The 20,915-nt window shown below is 44.4% G+C and overlaps 1 protein-coding gene across 1 annotated transcript; it reads left to right on the top strand.

The window, feature by feature from the left end:
* Positions 1 to 396: 396 nt before the first annotated feature.
* LOC115393400 (alpha-N-acetylgalactosaminide alpha-2,6-sialyltransferase 1-like) lies at positions 397 to 10,469 on the top strand. The gene is made up of 8 exons (XM_030098386.1): positions 397 to 548; positions 631 to 844; positions 1,090 to 1,252; positions 1,633 to 1,795; positions 9,499 to 9,637; positions 9,730 to 9,833; positions 9,924 to 10,007; positions 10,275 to 10,469. Exons 1-8 carry the CDS (start codon positions 448 to 450, stop codon positions 10,429 to 10,431), a joined length of 1,125 nt encoding a protein of 374 aa, XP_029954246.1. The 5' UTR covers positions 397 to 447; the 3' UTR covers positions 10,432 to 10,469.
* Positions 10,470 to 20,915: the final 10,446 nt, after the last annotated feature.

Raw genomic sequence — 20,915 nt, 5'->3', positions numbered from 1 at the left:
ATTTTTTTTTCTTCTTGCATTCCCATGGAAAAGAATAAATGAAATGAAATAAACATGGTTAACACAGTTCAAAAGTAAGTGCAAACACAGTCACGTGACATAGAGGAGACATTAAGTGGACTGCAGTACACGTGGGACACAAACACGATCATAGCAAAATTCTACTCTTCCAAATAGACACAAAAGGGTAATACGACACAACTAAAAAAAAAAAGATGTTGAAGATGGACAACAGAATATGTTCCTCTGAGCAACGTATTTGAGAATACAGTTTAGTTGTCTCAGAACGTAATTTTGTGGAGACAGGGTTGGTCAGTGCTTTGTCAGCCCTGCCCAGTCGCCTTGATGATAAGGTAACACCCTGCGTGGCTCACCTTTGAGCATATTGTTGAAGGGAAAGCAACCTGGCTGCTTGTTAATGATAATCAAATCCTCTACTTCTCAGGAATGTCTTTTCACGTCTTTAAGATTTTCGTACTTCTCCTTTTTGTATCAGCGATTTCTATTACTTGTTTTTTAACATGGGGACAAACATCCAACAGCCACAGGTAAGCAAGTTTTCAACTGAAGGAAAGCACTTCATTTTTTTCTGGCAAATTTCTTGATGTGGTGTTTGATGTTCTTTTTCAGAGCGACACGTTTCATGAACAAACATAGAGGAAACAGAAGTTCACTTGAAAATCACTTTACAGTGTTGGACAAAGGAGAAAATGCCACCCTGGTGACAGAGCCGAAACCTAAACCTGAGACTCCGATGCCCTTACTCTACAAAAAAATGTTTGAGAAGGCTCCTGTGTGGGATTTTGATGATGTTTATAACCAGGATGTCCCCCCTCGACCCGCAGTAAGCATGTGAAGACAGGATGGGACAGAAACAAAGAATATAAACAAACCTTACAGGTGTGGGGTTGAGGAGACTGAAATATGCTCATTCATTTGTGCCTGCAAGCATGATCTGTTTCTTCATTTACATAAAGAGACTTGTTTTAATTTCTTTGTTCTTTTTTTGCTTTTCTTTGACCCCCGTCATAAGGTTTAAAGTCAGTTCGTCATTTTCCTGTTCATTTTGTGATGTCTTTTTCTTCTCAGACGTGTGCCCAGTCACTGAGAAACTCAAAGGATGAATTCTTCATGAAGGCTTTTCTTCCCAACGTCTGTTTATTTCTACACAAAGACAGCATCAACATGAGCGAGTGGAACCGGCTTTCACATTTTAACAATCCCTTTGGTTTTATGGAGTATAAATACGAGGGTAAGTAACTTGAGAACTTTTCATCATTGAACAGAAACATGTCTTTTATTGGCTTTTATTGGAGAAAGACTGGCTGTAAGAAACTTAAAGTCATCATGGGATGACCACCAGACTTTCTTTTGTCTCTGGATTTCCAGAGCAACCCTATCCAACTGTCTTTGTAAAGTTAACAACTGTAGCACTCTGAGGTCACTGTGTGGCCCTTTTTCTTTACGTTTGGTAGATGTGAAGTGATTAAAATTAGATTAGTCTGTGATAACAAACACTTCAATGACGTCAAAGGTCCAGGTAAAACATTATCTGAAACGGGCAATAACTGACACAGCCAGCAGTAAAGCAAACCCTGCAAAAACATGCTCTGTGTTTCTTGCTTTTCACAGATGTGATCCCTGTCCTGAAACTGATTCCAAAGCCCAAAGAGCCACTGCTTTCCACCAAACCAGGGAGCAACGGCTGTGTGCACTGTGCAGTGGTGGGGACTGGAGGAATCCTCAACGGCTCCAAAATGGGGGCAGAGATTGACGCTCATGATTACGTCTTTCGGTAAGGAAAGCTAAAGTGGAGAACACTTTCTTTAGTTTAGAATCAAATGATTTGCAATGGACTTTTAAAGCAATGCGACCAAACTGAAATCAGTAGTGGCTGCTGCCGATGACGTAGGCAGATGCAACAATTGTTTGCCGAAGAAGAATGTTTTTCTTACATTTTAAAACTTTATTAATTGACAAAATACTGACATTTATGAACTTCTTTCGTTGCGGACGCCGCCATCTTGCCGATCTTGGAAGGCTTTCTGAGAAATCTGTCATCCAGTGGCGGCCGGTGACGAGGGAAGCTTGTTTTGTTGGCCTGGACCGCGATTGGCAGGCGGGGTTAGTTTGCTTCCGCGTTGGCAGGGGCCCTCGTTTCCCACCCGCATTCCAGGCGGGCAGTGTTGAAGAAACCATTTTATTGAAATAATCATCTATCTGTTGTGTTGGAATGTGCCTGGAATGCGTGGTTGTGGAAACGATCACTCCCCCAACGCGGAAGTGAATTAACCCCGCCCGCGAGTCATGGTCTAGGCTAACAGAACAAGCACCCTTCCCCATTGGCCGCCACTGGATCATACCCCTCCGTTCGAAGTGCGCCTCTCGAGAATCTCCTTTTGGAGGGGTGACTGGCCCTCCTTCTTGGAGTGACAATTGGGACACTGTTGAGGCTGAGTTCGAAATGAAAAAAGGATGCTTGAAACCTCTAAGTCTCAGCACAGATTCTTTTATTTGATTGAAAGATGATCAGACAGCGAAGAAGGCCTCATGCTAGCAATTAAAATCAAAATACAAGGCTCTTGGTCCATCAGCCCTGCGAGAACAGGTCTCAGTCTGAACCCCAGGCTGAATGGCCCCGGTTGTTGGTGGAGAGACAACTTTATCCTCGGTTTTCACATAATTAAGGGTGACACATGAGACTCCTCTTCTTCAGGAGTCAGCAATCATGCTTAAGATCTGGGATCCTGCGGTTACAACACCCAAGCTTGGGGCATTTAACAACAATCCAGCTCATCTCAGCAGGCCATATGCGACTGGTACAATAGACTGACACATGGTTACACCCACAAAATGCAGCCTGAATAAACGATGAACTGCCTCCTGTGGGTTTCTGACCGGGCATCAGCTCCTTATCTTGGCTGGTTCAGACCTGTTGTCCCTCAGGGCTGTGGTTCTTACATTATCACAAAGAGATCAAAGGTTTAGCTATGGTGACCTTTCACCGACGCAATCACAGGGCACACAAGCAGTCACAATGCAAAGTAAAAAAATCACAGTTTAGCCATAGAAATATACAACAACACTCATACCCCCCACGTGATTGCGCAAAACGAGGGGAAGGGCCAAGGCTAAGGGGTTGAATGGGATTCAGCCTAAAATTGTCATTTTTTGACATTACTAATTCCTGAACCGTCAGTGATTGATGTATATGTTTATAAGTGCATGCAGACATCTCCTGTATTCCTATTTCCTTCTGTGGATGCTGCCTGCCCTTCGTAGTCTGAGAAATATCATCTGGGTGGGATGTTTTACCAAGCTGGCACTCTGACTGACCAGCTGTGACTGAACGGATTAAATATTTCATTTTCAAAGCTACAGGCTTATTTACATTTGAAACCATGGAAAGTTCCTTAGTTCAGACCTTGTTGACACTACACGCTTTCTATGAAAGATAATGATGTATGAATGTTGAGTGACCTGTTTGAGGAAACCTCTCCTGTTTAGAAATCGATGAAATATTTACTTGATCACAGTGCAGTGTTAATTTTGTCAAGGAAAACTTAAACGAAAACTATTCGTTGACGACCCTTCATTCCGTGACTAATTTGTGACGAGAACGTAAATTCAATAAGTAATGAAAACAAAAACTAAAACAAAATCTCTGAACATCATGAACTGAGGAGTAAAAATGTGACGAAAAAGCTGCCGCTGGCTGTCGGACAAGCTGGGTTATTACAACCATCCTCACGCCGGGCTCACTGACTCCGGTTCGGCTCCGTTCTGTCTCCGATACGGAGACGCAGCACCGCAGCAGCACTGTTTTTTGTTGTGCTTCTCTTCTTCTTCTTCTTCTTCTGTGATGTTTTACGGCAGCTTGCATCCCGTTGGTTGCATTACCGCCACCTGCTGGTCATTATGATTGGAGCTTTTTTTCTTGCAGGCTGTCATTTGTTGTAAGAATTTACAGAAAGAATCTGAAGTCCATATATTTAAATTTTTTCCAACAAGCCATAGATTTTCATATTTATGATACAAGAGTTATGTTATATATTCTAAATTTAAATATCTAAACATAATTGAAGATATGCTTACAGTGGAGTTTTTACAACCGTGACACGTATCCTTTTGCACTTCTGCTGCTGTGGTTTTATGTTGTGTTGTTTTTATGTGTATATGTATGTTGATGTAGCACTTTGCACTTTGCCCAAGACAAATTTCCTACTGAGACAATAAAGTTATTTATCTGTCTATCTATCTATCTATCTATCTATCTATCTATCTATCTAATTTACTACAGTACAACAAAACTGTCAAATTTCATCAAGACTAAAATTAAGACTAAAACCAAAACTAATTTCCACAGACTAAATTCTAAATAAAACAAAACAAAACTAAAAAACTAAAATGTGACTTTAACTAAATCAAGTCTTTGGTGAGTGACTAAAACTAAAATGAAATGAAAAATTCATGTCAAAATTAACACTGTCACAGTGGCTTGTTCTTTGTGACCTTTGTTTTCTTTCTTTTTGTTAGTTTTTGCTCCATGTGAATGCCTCACTGTCATCACCCTCCACCCTCTTTAAATAGCTTGATCCTAAAATTCATGTTTTAACACTGTGGGGTTTCGTTGCAGTTTATTATTCGTGGTTATCTGAGCGTCCGTTATCCATATGCCAGTGTGTACATGCTGAAGGTTGGGTTTGTTGAGAATTCGACGGGGGAGCAAGTAATTCCAGGATGTTTGATGAACAGTTTGTATTGACCGAAGGAGTGACCAAAAATCAATCACTCAACTTTTTGGACGACCGTAATAGTTTGTTCAATATCATCATTCATGCTGCTAAATGGGAAAAAGCACAACAAAGCAAAATGAATAATTTGTCCGATTAAGCGTTTTCCTTCATGTCAGAATTTAAGAAGCAAATCTTTTAATTTGTTGAATTATGCAACAAAGGAGAAATACATCTACGTGAGCATCCCTCTGCATCAAGAAATGCATTTGATGAAAAAAAAAACAACAGTTTTTCACAGTGGTTTCTAGGCTTAGATTACAAAATAAGCTAATTTTACAGTCCCAGTCTGCTGAGCCAGTTTATCATCAATGAGGTTCAAATTTTAGGCCTTGATGAAGTTCACCTCATTGAGTACCTGGCTTCATATTGTATTCTCAAGTTGTGAAAAGGACAGGTGTGGTTTTGGTTGTTATTCAAACAGAAAAGACCAAAAGTACAGATGATGCATGTACAGATGCTATAAACCTTTTGGGAAGAGACATAATCACTTAGAAAATTCAAGATTTGTTGAATAATGAATAACCTTTATGTGAACAACTGAGCTCTTTGGAAGTTAATTTGATTTAATGTTTCACGGCGAGTCTGCCTTGTCTATGATGGTGACATTCCTTCCAAGAGTCACTGCCAGGTCTTGCACAAGATTTAATCTAATCTAACATCTAATATCTAACATCTAATGCAGGCAGTAACATAAAAGCCACAGATGTTACGTGGAAAACAAAGTTACTTAGTAACAAAAGTAAGCTCAAATGGGAACAAAAATAAACTAAACGAGAGGTGTCAATCCACAAACACAAAGGCCAAAATGCAACTAAATCTAATGGAAATACAAGAAAGATTCCTGAAACCAAAAACACAGAATTGAGTGTCAAACTGAATCGAATGCCTCACTAAATTACGCAGTATGGGACAGTTAATTCAAGAGGCATGTGAGCATGGCTGGTTACAGCCAGCTGCCGGTCAGTGTCCTCCCAGCCGCTATTATTTGTTCAGGAGTCACTGCCAGGTCTTGTACAAGATTTATACTCCTCCATAAATAAATGTTAAATAAATAAATAATTTCCAACAGCTAATCCAGGCAGTAACATTAAGGCCACAGATGAACGGAAATTAAAGTTATTTATTAACAAAAGTAAGATTAAATGGTAACAACAGACTTTAAACTAGAGTTATTGGTTCACAAAAGAAAGGCCAAAAGGTAACTAAAAATAAAAGAAATATAACGAATACTCCTGAAACCAAAACACAGCACTGAGTGTCACAAACACAGAATTGAATGCCTCACGAACACCATAAAAAGTTAATACAAGAGGCACATGAGCATGGCTGGTTACCGCTAGCTGCCAGTTAGTGCCCTGCCAGCTGCTTTTATTTCTTCAGGTGGCTTGTGGGATTGACTGACAAGCTGCCCTCTCGGCAGGCTCCCCAGGTGCAGGCAATGAGGCGATTTCTTTGTTCTGCAGCAGCAGCAACCTGGGAAACCACACTCATACAGACACACAAACCACAGTCACACACTTAGGGCGGAAAAATGGAAGACAATTCATACATTAAAAGATGCTAAAAGCTCTTTCAAAGAAGAATAGTGGATTTTCATTTGAGTGGATTTCCATAGGCGCTCAACCCTTCAACAGTCTCTCTTCAGCGAGCGAATACTGTCAATAATCCAGGGGGCGGGCTTGGTTGCTGGGGCCCGTCTTGTTTTGAAACAGGCCAAATCATCCAGAACAGTACTGCAATGTTCATTAAAAGAATATACCAAGGTGTCAACATTGGTGTATTAGAATATTAGCATTAGATCGCTGGCATCAGATGTTAAAGTCTATGCTCCGAAAATACTGCTTTGACACAGGTGAGAGGTGGGATGAAGGAATTCCAAAATGTCTTATTTGTAATGATGTTCAGGAATCCTTAGGATTCAGTCCTGCAGAGCTCGTCTTTGGTCATAGTCCACTCAAGTCCTTAAAGGAAAAAAGTCACGGGTGCGGTGGAAAGACCTACACGCAGGCAGCCAGGTCAGGGCCGTTTCTAGCTTCATGGGGGCCCTAGGCCAGATGTTGTCTGGGGGCCCCTATTTTGTCAGACTGTGAAGAAGAGATTCCTAACCCTTTAGATGGTCTACTAAGCCCAGGCTACAGTTAAAATCAAACGTCTGAAGAGTTGAGCCACTCAGGCAAGTTAAACCGATAAAACTATGATACGAGGAAAACCATCCTCTACATGTCAATAAATAAAACAGATTGAGTGTTTATAAAAAGAAACACGTTTATTTCAAATAAGAAAACATGACAAATCAACATGTATTTTAAAGTGCAACAATCAAAACAAACCACTGCTTAAAATTGTGAGGTGGGGTTATGGAAAGGTTGAGTAATGGAAAAATTTGACCTGGTTGAAGTTTACCATCAATGAAAGGGGTCTGACCGGGTGTGAGCACACTGCCAAGGTAGACACAACACAGGGAGTTGCTCTCAGAGTTTGTATTTGTATCTTCTTCTGCTCCAATGCTTCCTGGGCAGAAAGAGGTTCTGATGTTAGCGATTGTTCTGGAGCTTCCTGGACAGAAGGAGATACCTGATGGCCCTGGGGCTTCCTGGTCAGGATGTTCGGACGATCACTCAGGCTCGATGTCTGGAGCTCCGAAATATTTTAGAATTGCTCCTGCAAAGACAAAGCTCATTAGGTTATCAAGCAAAAAATAGATCCTGAGTACATATTCTATTTTATTATTAGTGTTGTTGCAGTAATACAGAAAATTAAAATTACTGGCAATCTGTTTTTATATTAAACATTGTGATGTACAGTGTCCCTTTAAAGTTTGTATCCAGTTACAAAGTGAATTTGACATATTAACATTATGCTTATTCACTGTTTTTATTTTTACCAATCAATGTAACATTTTGAAGCCTCTGAGGCAGCTGTTGTTGTGATACTGGGCTATACAAAAATAAATTGATTGATTGATTGACAAAGTTGCCACTTTTTAGAGTTTTCTGCAATAGTTTACAAATTGTACTAAAGTAATAAAACTGAGACAAAAAAAACTGCCACAAAAGTCTGAAATAAGGATAAAACGCCATGAATAATATTTATACATCAATTAAAACACAATAATCAAATAAATTCCTTGTATTTGTTTTTATTGGTTTAATCTTGTTTTATTGTTTGCTTTATTGGCTTTAAATGATGTAGTTATTTTTATTCATATGCTTTAATTTTGTTGGAACACACTTTGGTCACTGTATGTGTTGTAAAGGGCTCTATTAAATAAATGTTGATTGATTAATAGATTAAAAACAAACCTTTAAAACAGTTCTTTAAATTAAAAACTAAACAAAACAGTAGCAGTTTTAAGAACCATGTAGAGACCTTGCCCTCCAGGCTCGGTCCCTAATTACAGCCCTATACAATACACACTAAACTTAGTAAATTAATTCTAACTAATCATAAAATAAAGTGTAAAATATTTTGAGACAACTTCCACTGAACACTGACAGAGCAGACTACCACAACAACATGCCCTCCCTCCTCTCCTCTCCTCCTCTCCTCCATCTGAATGAACGGGTCTACGGAGTCAGCCAATCATTCCCACGGTAAGACAGGCCAACTTTCATGACACAAACATTAAAGCTGAGTTTGTGACGAACAGATAATATCCGGCAGCAGGCTAACATTTATCCGACGCTAGCTAGCTGGCAAGTGGGACAAATAAACAAACTTGCAAAAAAAACACACAAAAAAAAACTTCGTTTCACCTCCACCTCTCCAGCCCATCACCAACAAATGACTTACCTTGATCCTTTGAACGTTTTTCTTCCTCATTCTTCTTTTTCTTCCGTTTTTCCGCTCCGCTGGGATTATTTCTTTTTGATGCCATTAATGCCGGGTAGCTGTCAATCATTCCCATCATACCTGTCGGCGGCCGCTACGTGACGTCACTTGCTGTGTGACAGTGCGGTCCAACAGACGCCACAGAAGCACCAGCCACAGCTTATCATTGCAGTTTATTATATCCAACGTTTATTTTAAGCATATAAGAGGTGTAATAAACACAAGAGCTAGCTACAGATAAAAACAGGACATTTCAATTATCCTCAGAAGAGGTTGAACATGCAGCTTTGGGGCCCCTGGTGGCTTGGGGGCCCTAGGCATTCGCCTAGTTGGCCTATAGGAAGAAACGGCCCTGAGCCAGGTGGATTTCAAACTCATTTATTTTTAGGAACAGGAACGCAGGAATGCAGGAATACAGGAACGCTGAGCTGAGCCGACATGCAGGCAAGGACACAGAAGCACGCAGACAGACCAGCAAGGAGCCAACAAGACACACCAGGGGAGCAGGACTTGATAGGGGCAGACACAGGTGTGGTACATTAGGTGGTAACGAGGCAGGCAGGAGAAACATGAGGGCAGACAGAAAACAGGAAGACAGGACATGCACAAGACAAAACAGGCCCCGAGCGCCCCAGGGACACAGGGCGTGACAAAAAATTCCTTTCGTCTGAAGCCTCCAGTGAGCAAAATGTACACACTTTTGTGAGTAAGTTCCGGGAGCGGTTGCACTGTGCAAATGCACTTATTGAAAAGTGTCTTCTGTCCTCGCAAAAAGTGATCAAGTGCTGTTATGATCGTTCCACTGTCCCTCGTCAAAGGCGGGGTCATTCTGTGGGATGTCTTTGTCCATGTTGGGATGTTTCTCTGTCAGGATGAATGGCGCCATCACAGAGGGTTATGAGGAAGACGTCGGCAAGAGAACCTCGGTGTACGTCCACTCGGCGCACTCAATCATCAAATCACCTGTTTTGTTCAAGGAATACGGATACAAATCTGCTCCTCATGATAAGGTACTAGGAGTTAAAGACAATGCTGTAACATTGACCTTTTCCCCCCCACACACTTGGAGAAGGTGAAATGTTTGATTTACTCACTTTTCCAGGGTATAAAGTATGTGATGATGCCGGAGAGGCTGAAGGATATCCAGTGGCTGGAGGGTCTTCTCAAAGGGAAGAGAGTTGCTGCTGGACCGTTCCGCAAAAAGACGTGAGTATGGACTGTTTACAGATGATACTGTCCATCCATCCATCCATCCATCCATTTATCCATCCGTGTGTGTGCATTTGAACCCATCAGCCCAAGGCTTTACTATTCGGGGCAGTACAAAAAGACTCGGTTCTACGTTCTGCATCAGGACTTCCTGCGGTACATCAGGAACAGGTCAGCCTCCTGAACACAATCTCAGCCAAGCTTTGCATGATTTACCAACTTATGGAGCATTACACAGTACAGAAAAAAAAAAGGTTCTGAGTTTTTTGTGAATGAGTAACCAAACAGGTGTCCCTACAGCAGTGGCTGCCCAGCATATGCTTTTATCTCATTAATGTAGCTGTTATCATGGATTTCATCAGTCTTCTATTGATCAAAATGTGTCGAATGAGCAAAAAGCGAGAATTGTTCTGATGGTTTCTTTTTCATTGCCTCGAGGTTTCTGAGTTCACCGAAGCTGAAAACCAAATACTGGTCCACGATCCGACCCACTAATGGAGCCTTCACCATCTTCCTGGCTTTGCACACCTGTGACACAGCAAGTTCACATCACTTTCTTTTTAATACTGACCTGATTACTAAATATTATTTCTAACATAGTAACTATTCCTAAGGTTTCCATGAGCTCAGTGCCTTTTACCTTTATCGCTATTTCACTAAACTCCTGTTTACAGGGGCTAAATCAACTGATTAATCCTGAATTCGGAACAAATACAAGCACATAAGTAGACAATGCTAATAATTTTGTGCTTTGGATTTTTCTTCCAAATAATAGAGCTCTTTGTCTTGACTTCTTTCAACATTATCAAACATTGAACCTAGTTGTTCACTAATGTGTCATAATATTCAGTAATATAAACAAGTAACTCCAATAAACAGGTAATGAGTGATTGTGAGTGAGCGAGTGATTGTTAATTTTAAGAAATATGTAACATCATGTCTCTTTTTCATTTTGAACACAAGCTGGAGTAAAATAAAAATCTGTCTTTTTTTATCGCCCTCAGGTGGATGCATACGGATTCTTGACTAATGACTTTAAGAAATACTCCAACTACTATTTCCAGAGGGACACCAAGATAAACATCTTTTTCCACCCCAACCATGATTTCTTGCTGGAGAGGGATTTGTGGATTGACCTTCACAACAAGAAGATAATCAGGCTGTATCAAAGGAATGATACAGAAAAAGTGGAGCAGCGCTGAAACTCACAGTGGCTCTGAGGACGTCATGCACATAAGTAGGGGAGAGCCGCCATGGAAGTAACATTTTGCATGTTTCACTCTTTTGCTCAAAGATCCTTTTATCTACACACGTAAAATTTTCAGGCAACGGACCTGCAGATGTCTGCTATAATAAACCACTTCAAGTTTTCTATTGATGAAACGGTTCGGGAGTTATTAAACTGAACGTGGAAACTTTTCCAATGTTACATTTGGTGCGCCTATCGGACTAATTGTAACGGCATGCGTCATAAATGTAACAGCGTTAAAAAACACCATTAAACATGCCGTTTTCAAATTAAATCAAATACATTTCATTGAAGCAACTATTTACATTCTTGTCATGACATGGGTGCGATATAAAATGTTGGCTAACATAGGTTTATCATTAAAGGTGCATTAAGGAGTTCTTCAACTTTAAAAATATGTATTTTCCACCATAAATATGTTACAAATATTCAATGATGTGTACAATATGCCCCGACATATTCATTGCAAGTACCACTAACAGCGCTTAATTGTCAATTAAAAGTTGCAGAGCCGGTCCAGCACCAGAATTTTTTTGGGGAGACTTTGAGAAGATGTGACCTAATGCACGCTCCCGCTGGCCTGATTTAAGTTTCGTTTTGTCCGCCATTACTCCACCAGATGCTTAGTGAGCAACAACAACTGAGCAGTACTGAGGATGGATCTTCCAGAAAATAAGAAAAGACCAGCTTCTAGCACTGCCACAACTCCAGCACAGACCCCACCAGGCAAAACAAACTTACATTTTACTCGAGCGCGACTTAGAGAGCGAGGAAGGAGTTCTCCTCTTCTGTGCACGTACGGCACCCAAGCCACAGACACGAGCGTTTCACTAAGCTGCAGTTACGCCCAAGGCCTGCAGGGGCCGTTGTTTCATATAAAACGTTAAAATTCCTTAATGCACCTTTAAAACGTACCATGTATAAAAGTTGGTGTGGTCTTCTTCATTCCTTGACAGTAAAAACATATCCATTACACCAACAAAGTTAACAAATTTGATTGATGGAGTCGTGCACTATGTTTTACAATCCCTATGAGATTTAGAATAGTTGGATTGACAGGTGACTGGACACAAACATTGAAAAATGTGCCACATGAGAATGATATCTCTACTGAGTCCTACAGACAGTGACACCTACAGGGTTATCTATGCAACAACACTTAAATTCAATCTGGTCAAATCACACCATTGTTATTCTTTTCATGAACAATTTTATTTTTAACATTCGCCTATGTTACGGCCGTCGCCGTATTCTCGGTCCCCCCCCCCCCCCCCCCCTGTGTGAGTGTTGTCTGTGTCAGAGTGCGTGGTTCCCAGGCTGCTGCTGCTGCTGCTGCAGGACCCAATCTTCCTCATTGCCTGCACCTGAGGAGCCTGGACAGACAGCACCTCGTCAACCAACCCTGCGGAGCAGCTGAGGGGATAAAAACAGCCAGCAGGACACAGACTGGAGCTGGCTGTAGCTCGCCACGCTCGCGTGCCTCTTGAGCTTAGTGTTGTGTCTGCTGTTAGATATTGAGGCACTCATTTCTGTTTGACTGTTTGTGGCTTTTGGTTCTGTGTTTGGAATTATCTTTTTGGTTTGGTTTAGGCTTCAGGAATCCTTTGAGTTTTTCTATATCATCTCTGTTTTTAGTTACCTTTTGGTTTTGTGTTCTTGGTTTTACAACTCTAGGTTAGAGTCTCTTTTTTTTTACTGTTTGCTCTTACTTTTGTTAATAAATAACTTTCTTTTCCACTTTCCAGCTGTGGACTTTTATGTTACCGCCCTTACCCATCTCCTACACGAGCTGGCCGTAACATAAGTGGGGGCTCGTCCGGGAAACATTTCCGTTAAAGGAGACCCGGACATTAAGTTGTTTATCTATTAATTATGCTTCTTCCTACCCCTTTTTGGACATGTCGGACTCTAAATTTGTTGGATTATTAATATTGCTTTTTTTTTCTTTTTTTAAACGTATATCTCAGTTTATTTATTATATTTTTATGGCATGTTCGAAATAAATAAATCAAATCAAAAGTAAGACTTCTTGTTTTGTGAAATGGCATCGTTCAATTTGAACAGTTCCTTGGCGGCTCCCTCATTTAAAGGGACTTCAGGCAACTTTACAAAATTTACCTCAGTGCTGCCGCGATAGGCGCTGCGGGTAACTGCAGCCACCAGCCAAGGCGGCACGGGAGCGCGCACAAACATTTTACAGAATGTCTGGCTTCACAGCACTGCACCATCGATGCTCATGCTGTTTATTATGTCACGGATTACTGCAAGACCACAGTGGATATTATGTGATTTTTGTCAGCATCCGTTTTCACTCCCAAATGCAGCTGAAGTTCCCTCCATGAATCAAACGCATATCCAATATTTATTCGGGTGCCTGCCTGGCTTCGGTCATATTTTTTTTTTATTCTTTTTTTTTTTTTTTGACTCACTAGATAACGCTGATAATAAGGCTGCGTTAAACGATTATTTTTGTAATCGATTAATCTAGGAAATATATTCTTCGATGCATCGATTAATCTAACGATTCATTTTTAAATCCGTCGAGGAGCTCCTCTCCGCCTCCGTGTTTATGCGGCGGGTCCCCGCGCTCCACGGCCGGCACGGACTCTGAGATGCTAAAAGCCCTGCCGTCTCGGTTAAGCCACTTAACCTGCGCACTTATTAGGTCAGTTTACGTGTCTTCTTAATGATGTTCCAACTCGTACCACCGTTCCACAGCACGATATTGACGTTGGAGACGCCAAGCCCGTCCGACAGCCGCCGTATCGCGTAAATCCAGTTAAACGCTCTGTAATGAGGAAAGAAACCTATTATCTGCTAGAAAATGGCTTAACAATTTCCAGTTCTTGGAGTTCCCTGTGTCTGTTGGAGACAAAACCAGATGGTTCACCGCACTTTATAACCGACTATCGCCGTGTGAATTCTGTCACCAACCTCGACTCGCATCCCCTTCCTCGTATGGAATATTGTGTTGACACTATTGGGACTGCAAAATTAATCAGCAAAATTGGACTTATTAAAGGGATACTGGCAGGTCCCGTTAACTGAATGTGCATCCGAGATTTCCGCCTTTGTAACGCCCGACTGTTTTCTGCAGTATACAGTAATGGCATTCGGAATGTGTTATGCCCCGGCTACCTTTCAGTGTCTAGTTAACACCGTTTTGACCGGGCTGCCGAACTGAAATGCCTACTTGTACGACTTAATTGTGTATACCGAGACTTTGGAGGAGCACCTCCACATCCTTGAGCAGGTATTCACTCGTTTGGCTCGTGCCACTTTGACCTTGAACCTTGCGAAGTGTGAGCATGTGATTTTTGTCAGCATCCGTTTTCACTCCCAAATGCAGCTGAAGTTCCCTCCATGAATCAAACGCATATCCAATATTTATTCGGGTGCCTGCCCGGCTTCGGTCATTTTTTAATTTTATTTATTAATTTTTTTTGACTCACGAGATAACGCTGATAATAGGGCTGCGTTAAACGATTATTTTTGTAACCGATTAATCTAGGAAATAGCCCTTCGATGCATTGATTAATCTAACGATTCATTTTTAAATCCGTCGCGGAGCTCCTCTCCGCCTCCGTGTTTATGCGGTGGGTCCCTGCGCGCTCCGCGGCCAGCACGGAGCGCGTCTCCGCCCGGGAGCGGAGATCCGGAGCTCTCCCGTCAGCCTCCGTGGGGCAGCTCCACTCGGCCTGTGGAAGCCACGGCCTGCTTTCCGCGCCTCCGTGGAGCAAGCCGTGGCGCGGCAGCTCCGGATCTCTTCCTGTTCGGCAGCGCGCATACAGCGTCAATTTACATCACATCCCCACAACTGCGCGGGAAATTCGGACCCCGAACAGCAACAAATTATTTGGCACACAGCCTGTATAAGGCAACAGACAGATACGCGGATTGGCCTGTTATTTTAGTGTAGCAGGAGGAGGTTTCTGGGTGGGCTGCAGCAATTAGCCAATCCCAGCAGAGGGAGCTGGCTATAAAGGCACACTGTATCTGCGCTCCAGGTGCTGTGTTGGAATTGAGAGCATGTCCCGCCCCTTCGGCCCCTCTCTTCTGGTTCTGCGTTTCTGCTCGCCTTAGAGCGATCGGCGTTCTGCTAAGCTTCGATTTGCTTAGAGTGAACGGCTGCATAGGCGGAGCTACTATTAAACTGTGGTGAGTGTGATTCCCCCCCCTTAAGGGATTAAGGGTTATCCACTTATTAATTTCCCCCTCCCTTATTTAGGGGGTCTTAGTTACATTATGTTTGTTTGATTTGTTTGTTTTTGGTTGTGCCATCACAGTTACCGTTTGGTTCTTTTCTTGCTTTGGTTTGCTTTCTTTTGTTTATTCGATTTTTCTTGTGATGGCATACTTCTGTTGGTTCTCTTTTGTTTGTTTTCCTCTGAGTTAAGTTCTCCCTTGTTGTAAGGGGTATCCTCTCCCCATTCTGTTTTCCATCCATCCATCCATCCATTTTCTACCGCTTATCCAGAGCCGGGTTGCGGGGCAGCAGTCTCAGTAGGGATGCCAGACTTCCCTGTCCCCAGACACTTCCTCCAGCTCCTCTGGGAGGATCCCAGCAGGCATAACTGCAGCCGCTGCACCGTTCCGCCTGTCAATCTCACGCTCCATCCGTCCCCCACTCGTGAACAAGACCCCAAGATACTTGAACTCCTCCACTTGGGCTAGGGTCTCTCCACCAACCTGGAGGGGGCAAGCCACCTTCCTCCGGTCGAGGACCATGGCCTCGGATTTGGAGGTGCTGATCCTCATCCCTGCTGCTTCACACTCGGCTGCGAACCGCCCCAGTGCATGCTGTAGATCCGGGTTCGATGAAGCCAACAGGACAACATCATCTGCAAAAAGCAGAGATGAAATCCTGTGGTTCCCAAACTGGACCCCCTCCGGCCCCTGGCTGCACCTAGAAATTCTGTCCATGAAGATTATGAACGGAACCGGTGACAAAGGGCAGCCCTGCCGGAGTCCAACATGCACCGGGAACAGGTCCGACTTACTGCCGGCAATGCGGACCAGACTCCTACTCCGGTCATACAAAGACCGGACGGCCCTTAACAAGTGGCCCCGGACTCCGTATTCCCGGAGCACCCCCCACAAGACACCACGAGGGACACGGCTCGAATCGGAAGCCTTCTCCAAATCAACAAAGCACAATGTGGACTGGTTGGGCAAACTCCCACGAACCCTCGAGCACCCTGTGGAGGGCATAGAGCTGGTCCACTGTTCCACGACCAGGACGAAAACCGCATGGTTCCTCCTGGATCTGAGGTTCGCTAATCGGTCGGATCCTCCTCTCCAGTACCCTGGAATAGACTTTCCCGGGGAGGCTGAGGAGTGTGTCCCCCTACAGTTGGGAGCACACCCTCCAGTCCCCCTTTTAAACAGGGGGACCACCACCCCGGTCTGCCATCCAAGAGGCACCGTCCCCGACCACCACGCGATGTTGCAGAGACGTGTCAACCAAGACAGTCCCTGCACATCCAGAGACTTAAGGTACTCAGATGGGCCGAATCTCGTCCACCCCCGGTGCCTTGCCACTGAGGAGCTTGCCAACCACCTCGGTGACTTCAGCTTGGGTGATGGACGCGTCCACCTCTGAGACCTCAGCCTCTGCTTCCTCCACGGAAGACGTGGCGACGGGATTGAGGAGGTCCTCAAAGTATTCCTTCCACCGTCCCAACAATATCCCCAGTTTGAGGTCAGCAGCTCCCCACCTCCACTGTAAACAGTGTTGGCGGGACCTGCTTTCCCCCTCCTGAGGCGCCGGACGGTTTCCAGAATTTCTCGAGGCCGACCGATAGTCCTCCTCCAAGGCCTCCCCGAACTCCTCCAGACCCGAGTTTTTGCCTCCACAACTGCTCGGGCTGCAGTTCGCTTGGCCTGGCCGGTACCCGTCAGCTGCTTCGGGAGTCCCATGAGCCAGCAAGGCTCGATAGGACTCCTTCTTCAGCTTGACGGCAGCCTTACTTTCCGGTGTCCACCACCGGGTTCGGGGGTTGCCGCCACGACAGGCACCAGAGACCTTACGACCACAGCTCCGAGCAGCTGCTTGGACAATGGAGGTGGAGAACATGGTCCACTCGGACTCAATGTCCCCAGCCTCCCTCGGGACATGAGAGAAGCTCTCCCGGAGGTGGGAGTGGAAAGCCCATGCTGACAGAGGGTTCCGCCAGACGTTCCCAGCAGACCCTCACAACCACGTTTGGGTCTGCCAAGTCTGTCCGGTTTTCCTCCTCCGCCAGCGAATCCAACTCACCACCAGGTGGTGATCGGTCGGCAACTCCCCTCAACAGCCCCTCCCTTCACCCGAGTGTCCAAAACACGCGGCCGGAGGTCAGATGACACGACAACAAAGTCGATCATCGACCTCCGACCTAGGGTGTCCTGGTGCCAAGTGCACTTATGGACACCCCTGTGCTTGAACATGGTGTTCGTTATGGACAAACTGTGACTAGCACAGAAGTCCATACAGAACACCACTCGGGTTCAGATCGTGGAGGCCGTGCGATCCAATCACCCCCTTCCAGGTCTCACTGTCGCTGCCCACGTGGGCGTTGAAGTCCCCCAGCAGAACAATGGAGTCCCCAGTTGGAGTACTGTCCAGCACCCCTCTCAGGGACTCCAGAAGGCCGGGTACTCTGCACTGCTGTTAGGCCCGTAAGCCGAGACAACAGTGAGGCACCTATCCCCGACCCGAAGGCGCAGGGATGCGACCCTCTCGTTCACTGTGGTGAACTCCAACACATGGCGGCTGAGCTGTGGGGTTATAAGCAAACCACAACCAGCCCTCCCGCCTCTCACTGCGGGCAACGCCAGAGAAGTGGAGAGTCCAGCCCTTCTCGAGAGGTTGGGGTTCCAGAGCCCAGGCTAGTGTGGAGGTGAGCCCGACTATATCTAGCCGGTACCTCTCAACCTCCCTCACAAGCTCGGCTCCTTCCCCGCCAACGAGGTGACATTCCATGTCCCTAGAGCCAGTCTCTGTGTCCGGGATCGGGTCGCCGGGCACCCTGCGTCGGCTGCCACCCAATCCACACTGCACCCGGCCCCTACGGTTCCCTCGGTGGGTGGTGAGCCCACCGGAGGTCAGGCTCACGTCGTCCATTCGGGCTGAGCCCGGCGGAGCCCCGTGGCAAAGACCCGGCCACCAGGCGCTCGCTTACGAGCCCAACCCCAGGCCTGGCTCCAGGGTGGGGCCCCGGCTGCGCCATAACCGGGCGATGTAACGACCTTGTTATCTCTCTTCTCATAAGGGCTGTTGAACTGCTCTCAGTCTGGCCCGTCACCCAGGACCTGTTTGCCATGGGAGGACACTACTAGGGGGCATAAAGCCCCCCGCAACATAGCTCCTGGGATCATGCGGGCTCTCAACTCCCCCACCACGTAAGGTGGCAGTTCTAGAACTGCCTTCTGTTTTGTTAAAAGGAAATAAGTTTTGTGTTATATTAACTTCAGGTGGGGGCAGCTTACAGTCCATTGCATTTATTTATTTACTTGTTTTGTTGGGACTGCCCACCACCTGTGTTATATTGATGTTTGATTACTGATTCTTTTCGATTATTTGGTGTGTTTGTTTGTTAGGAAACCCCTCGTTTTAACTATTCCCTTCTCTTTCCTCCCTTCCAGAGGCTGAGCGTGGCGGTGGTGGTGCAGGTGTTCCCGGGTGGTGGTCTCCTTCCTGTGTGACGTGTGTACACCCCATAGTTTGAGTGTGTTCATCTTTATTTTGGTGTGAAAGTGTTCACGTGTGTTTGGGGTGATCCCTTCGAAACTCTCTTCTCCCCTCCTACACTGTGCCCCTAACGGTAAGCCAAGCTTCTGTTTGGGCTCCCCCCTCTTTCCCTCCATTTTTAGGGTGTGTGTGTGATTTGAGGTATTTAATAAAAGATTCTTTTTTTGAACGGAACCACGTCTCCTGCTGCCTTTAGTTCCGGACCTGGGTGCCGTGAGGGGCACCTCTTGATATATACATTTCCCTGGGTGTAACTCCCAGGGTGGTGTTGTCAGGCCCGGTGGTGTATAGCATTAATTCAACAATCAACTCTATACACCACTACACAATTTCCCTTCCCGTTGCCACATTAGGTTTTTAATGCTTCACCACCCATTAGCATTGAATAAACTGGAAATGCATGTGAAGTTTTTCACAAATCTTGCCTTTAGTCCCTTTAAGTTTACTTTCATTCTCGCTTTCATTCTTTTTAAGACAGTGCAAAACTTGTATAAAACAGGGCAAAACATCTGCCATTGATTCAATGAAAATAGAAAAACAGGCAATATAAAAAGATTAATCTTATGTAAACGTTTAAAGCTGGAACATGCTTGACCTCGTAGAAAGGAAAAATTCAAATAAAGCTTAAATATTTGTCGGCCTACGCTACAAAATAGTGCATTTAAACTTTTAGCAATATTGTGCTTTCTCAACAACATTGAGGGAATTGGGCCTATAGGCTAGGACCAAGCATTAGCCTGCACCAACAGTTTTCTCAGGTACCTTTAGACTATAACTTACATACAACAAAAGTTACTGTGGCAGGAGTGTATGCTTTTGGGAAAACCAAGTTAGAATTTGGAGAGAATGGATTTTTCAACGCCACCTGGAAAGTAGGCTCCAGGACCAATTCAACCCAGTACAGAGTAAGGCCGCGCTAGGTGTGGACATGAAGCAGGACATGAGACATAATATACAAAAATACAAAATTAATTTTATTCTTAAAGTCACAAATGTTAAAGTACTATAGGCCTATAGAATACTTCTTAATTATTTTCAACTTATTAAGCACAATAAAAAGGAATCACAGGAACACTTATAACGGCGAAGGATTGATACTGCAGTTAAGTTGGTTGTTTTACAAAATAATGCACAAAACAGCAACACAAGCAAAGTAAATGGGAAGCAACAAATTAAGCACAAGCCATGCAAAGCAAAATAGAACAACAAGCAAAAAAAAATAACATGCAAAGCAACAAAACAAAAAGCAAGCAATAAACAGACTTTGAACAAAATACAGAACTGCAATGAAATCAAAAACTCACCCACTGAAGGAATAGTGCCTGCGACAAAATAAATAAATATTAGCTGCCTATTCGCACAGTCTGTCCAGATGAAAATAGGCTACTGTAGCCTATGACAGAGGACGGCGCAAATTAATCCCAGTACCCCTGAAAGCACCCCTGAGCGCCCGCAGGAGCGTGCAGGAGCTCAGTAGGGGAAGCTAGTTGCGGTCAGTGTTGCCAACTTAGCGACTTTGTCGCTATATTTAGCGACTTTTCAGACCCCTCTAGCGACTTTTTTTGTCAAAAGCGACTAGTGACAAATTTAGCGACTTTTTCTGGTGCTCTGGAGACGTGACAGGACGTCTCGTTGCTGTCCTCAATGAGCAGCGGGTGCTGCCGTGAGCCCCTCCGCCGTCCCAAAGCACTCACAAGCGGTCAGTCTCGCTCCCTGCTGCAGTCAGAGCAGAGAGCAGACTCACCCCGCTCCGCCTCCACACTTCAAATGAATCGAGCGTGTGCAAATCCACCGCTGCTCCCGTCCTGGGTCACAGAGCAGGATAGACATGTTAAATGTTTCTTCACTGTCACACTTTTGTCAGCTCATTTGTAGTTCTAAACATATTTAGGGTGTTTTTAGCTCATGTTTGCTTCTCCCACGACGTTATTCCTCTCTCCTACAGCGTCCATTACAATTACATGCAAATTGCCAATTATGTAAATTAGGTGATGACGTCATCTAGCAACTTCTAGCGACTTTTAGGACAGCCAATAGCGACTTTCCTTACTGGAGAGTTGGCAACACTGGTCGCGGTGAGCCTGTTATCGTTGCTGGC

Source organism: Salarias fasciatus, chromosome 8 (genome assembly GCF_902148845.1).
Source record: "Salarias fasciatus chromosome 8, fSalaFa1.1, whole genome shotgun sequence".
NCBI classification, from domain to species: Eukaryota; Metazoa; Chordata; class Actinopteri; order Blenniiformes; family Blenniidae; genus Salarias; species Salarias fasciatus.
This window is presented reverse-complemented; position numbering and strand designations above follow the sequence as displayed.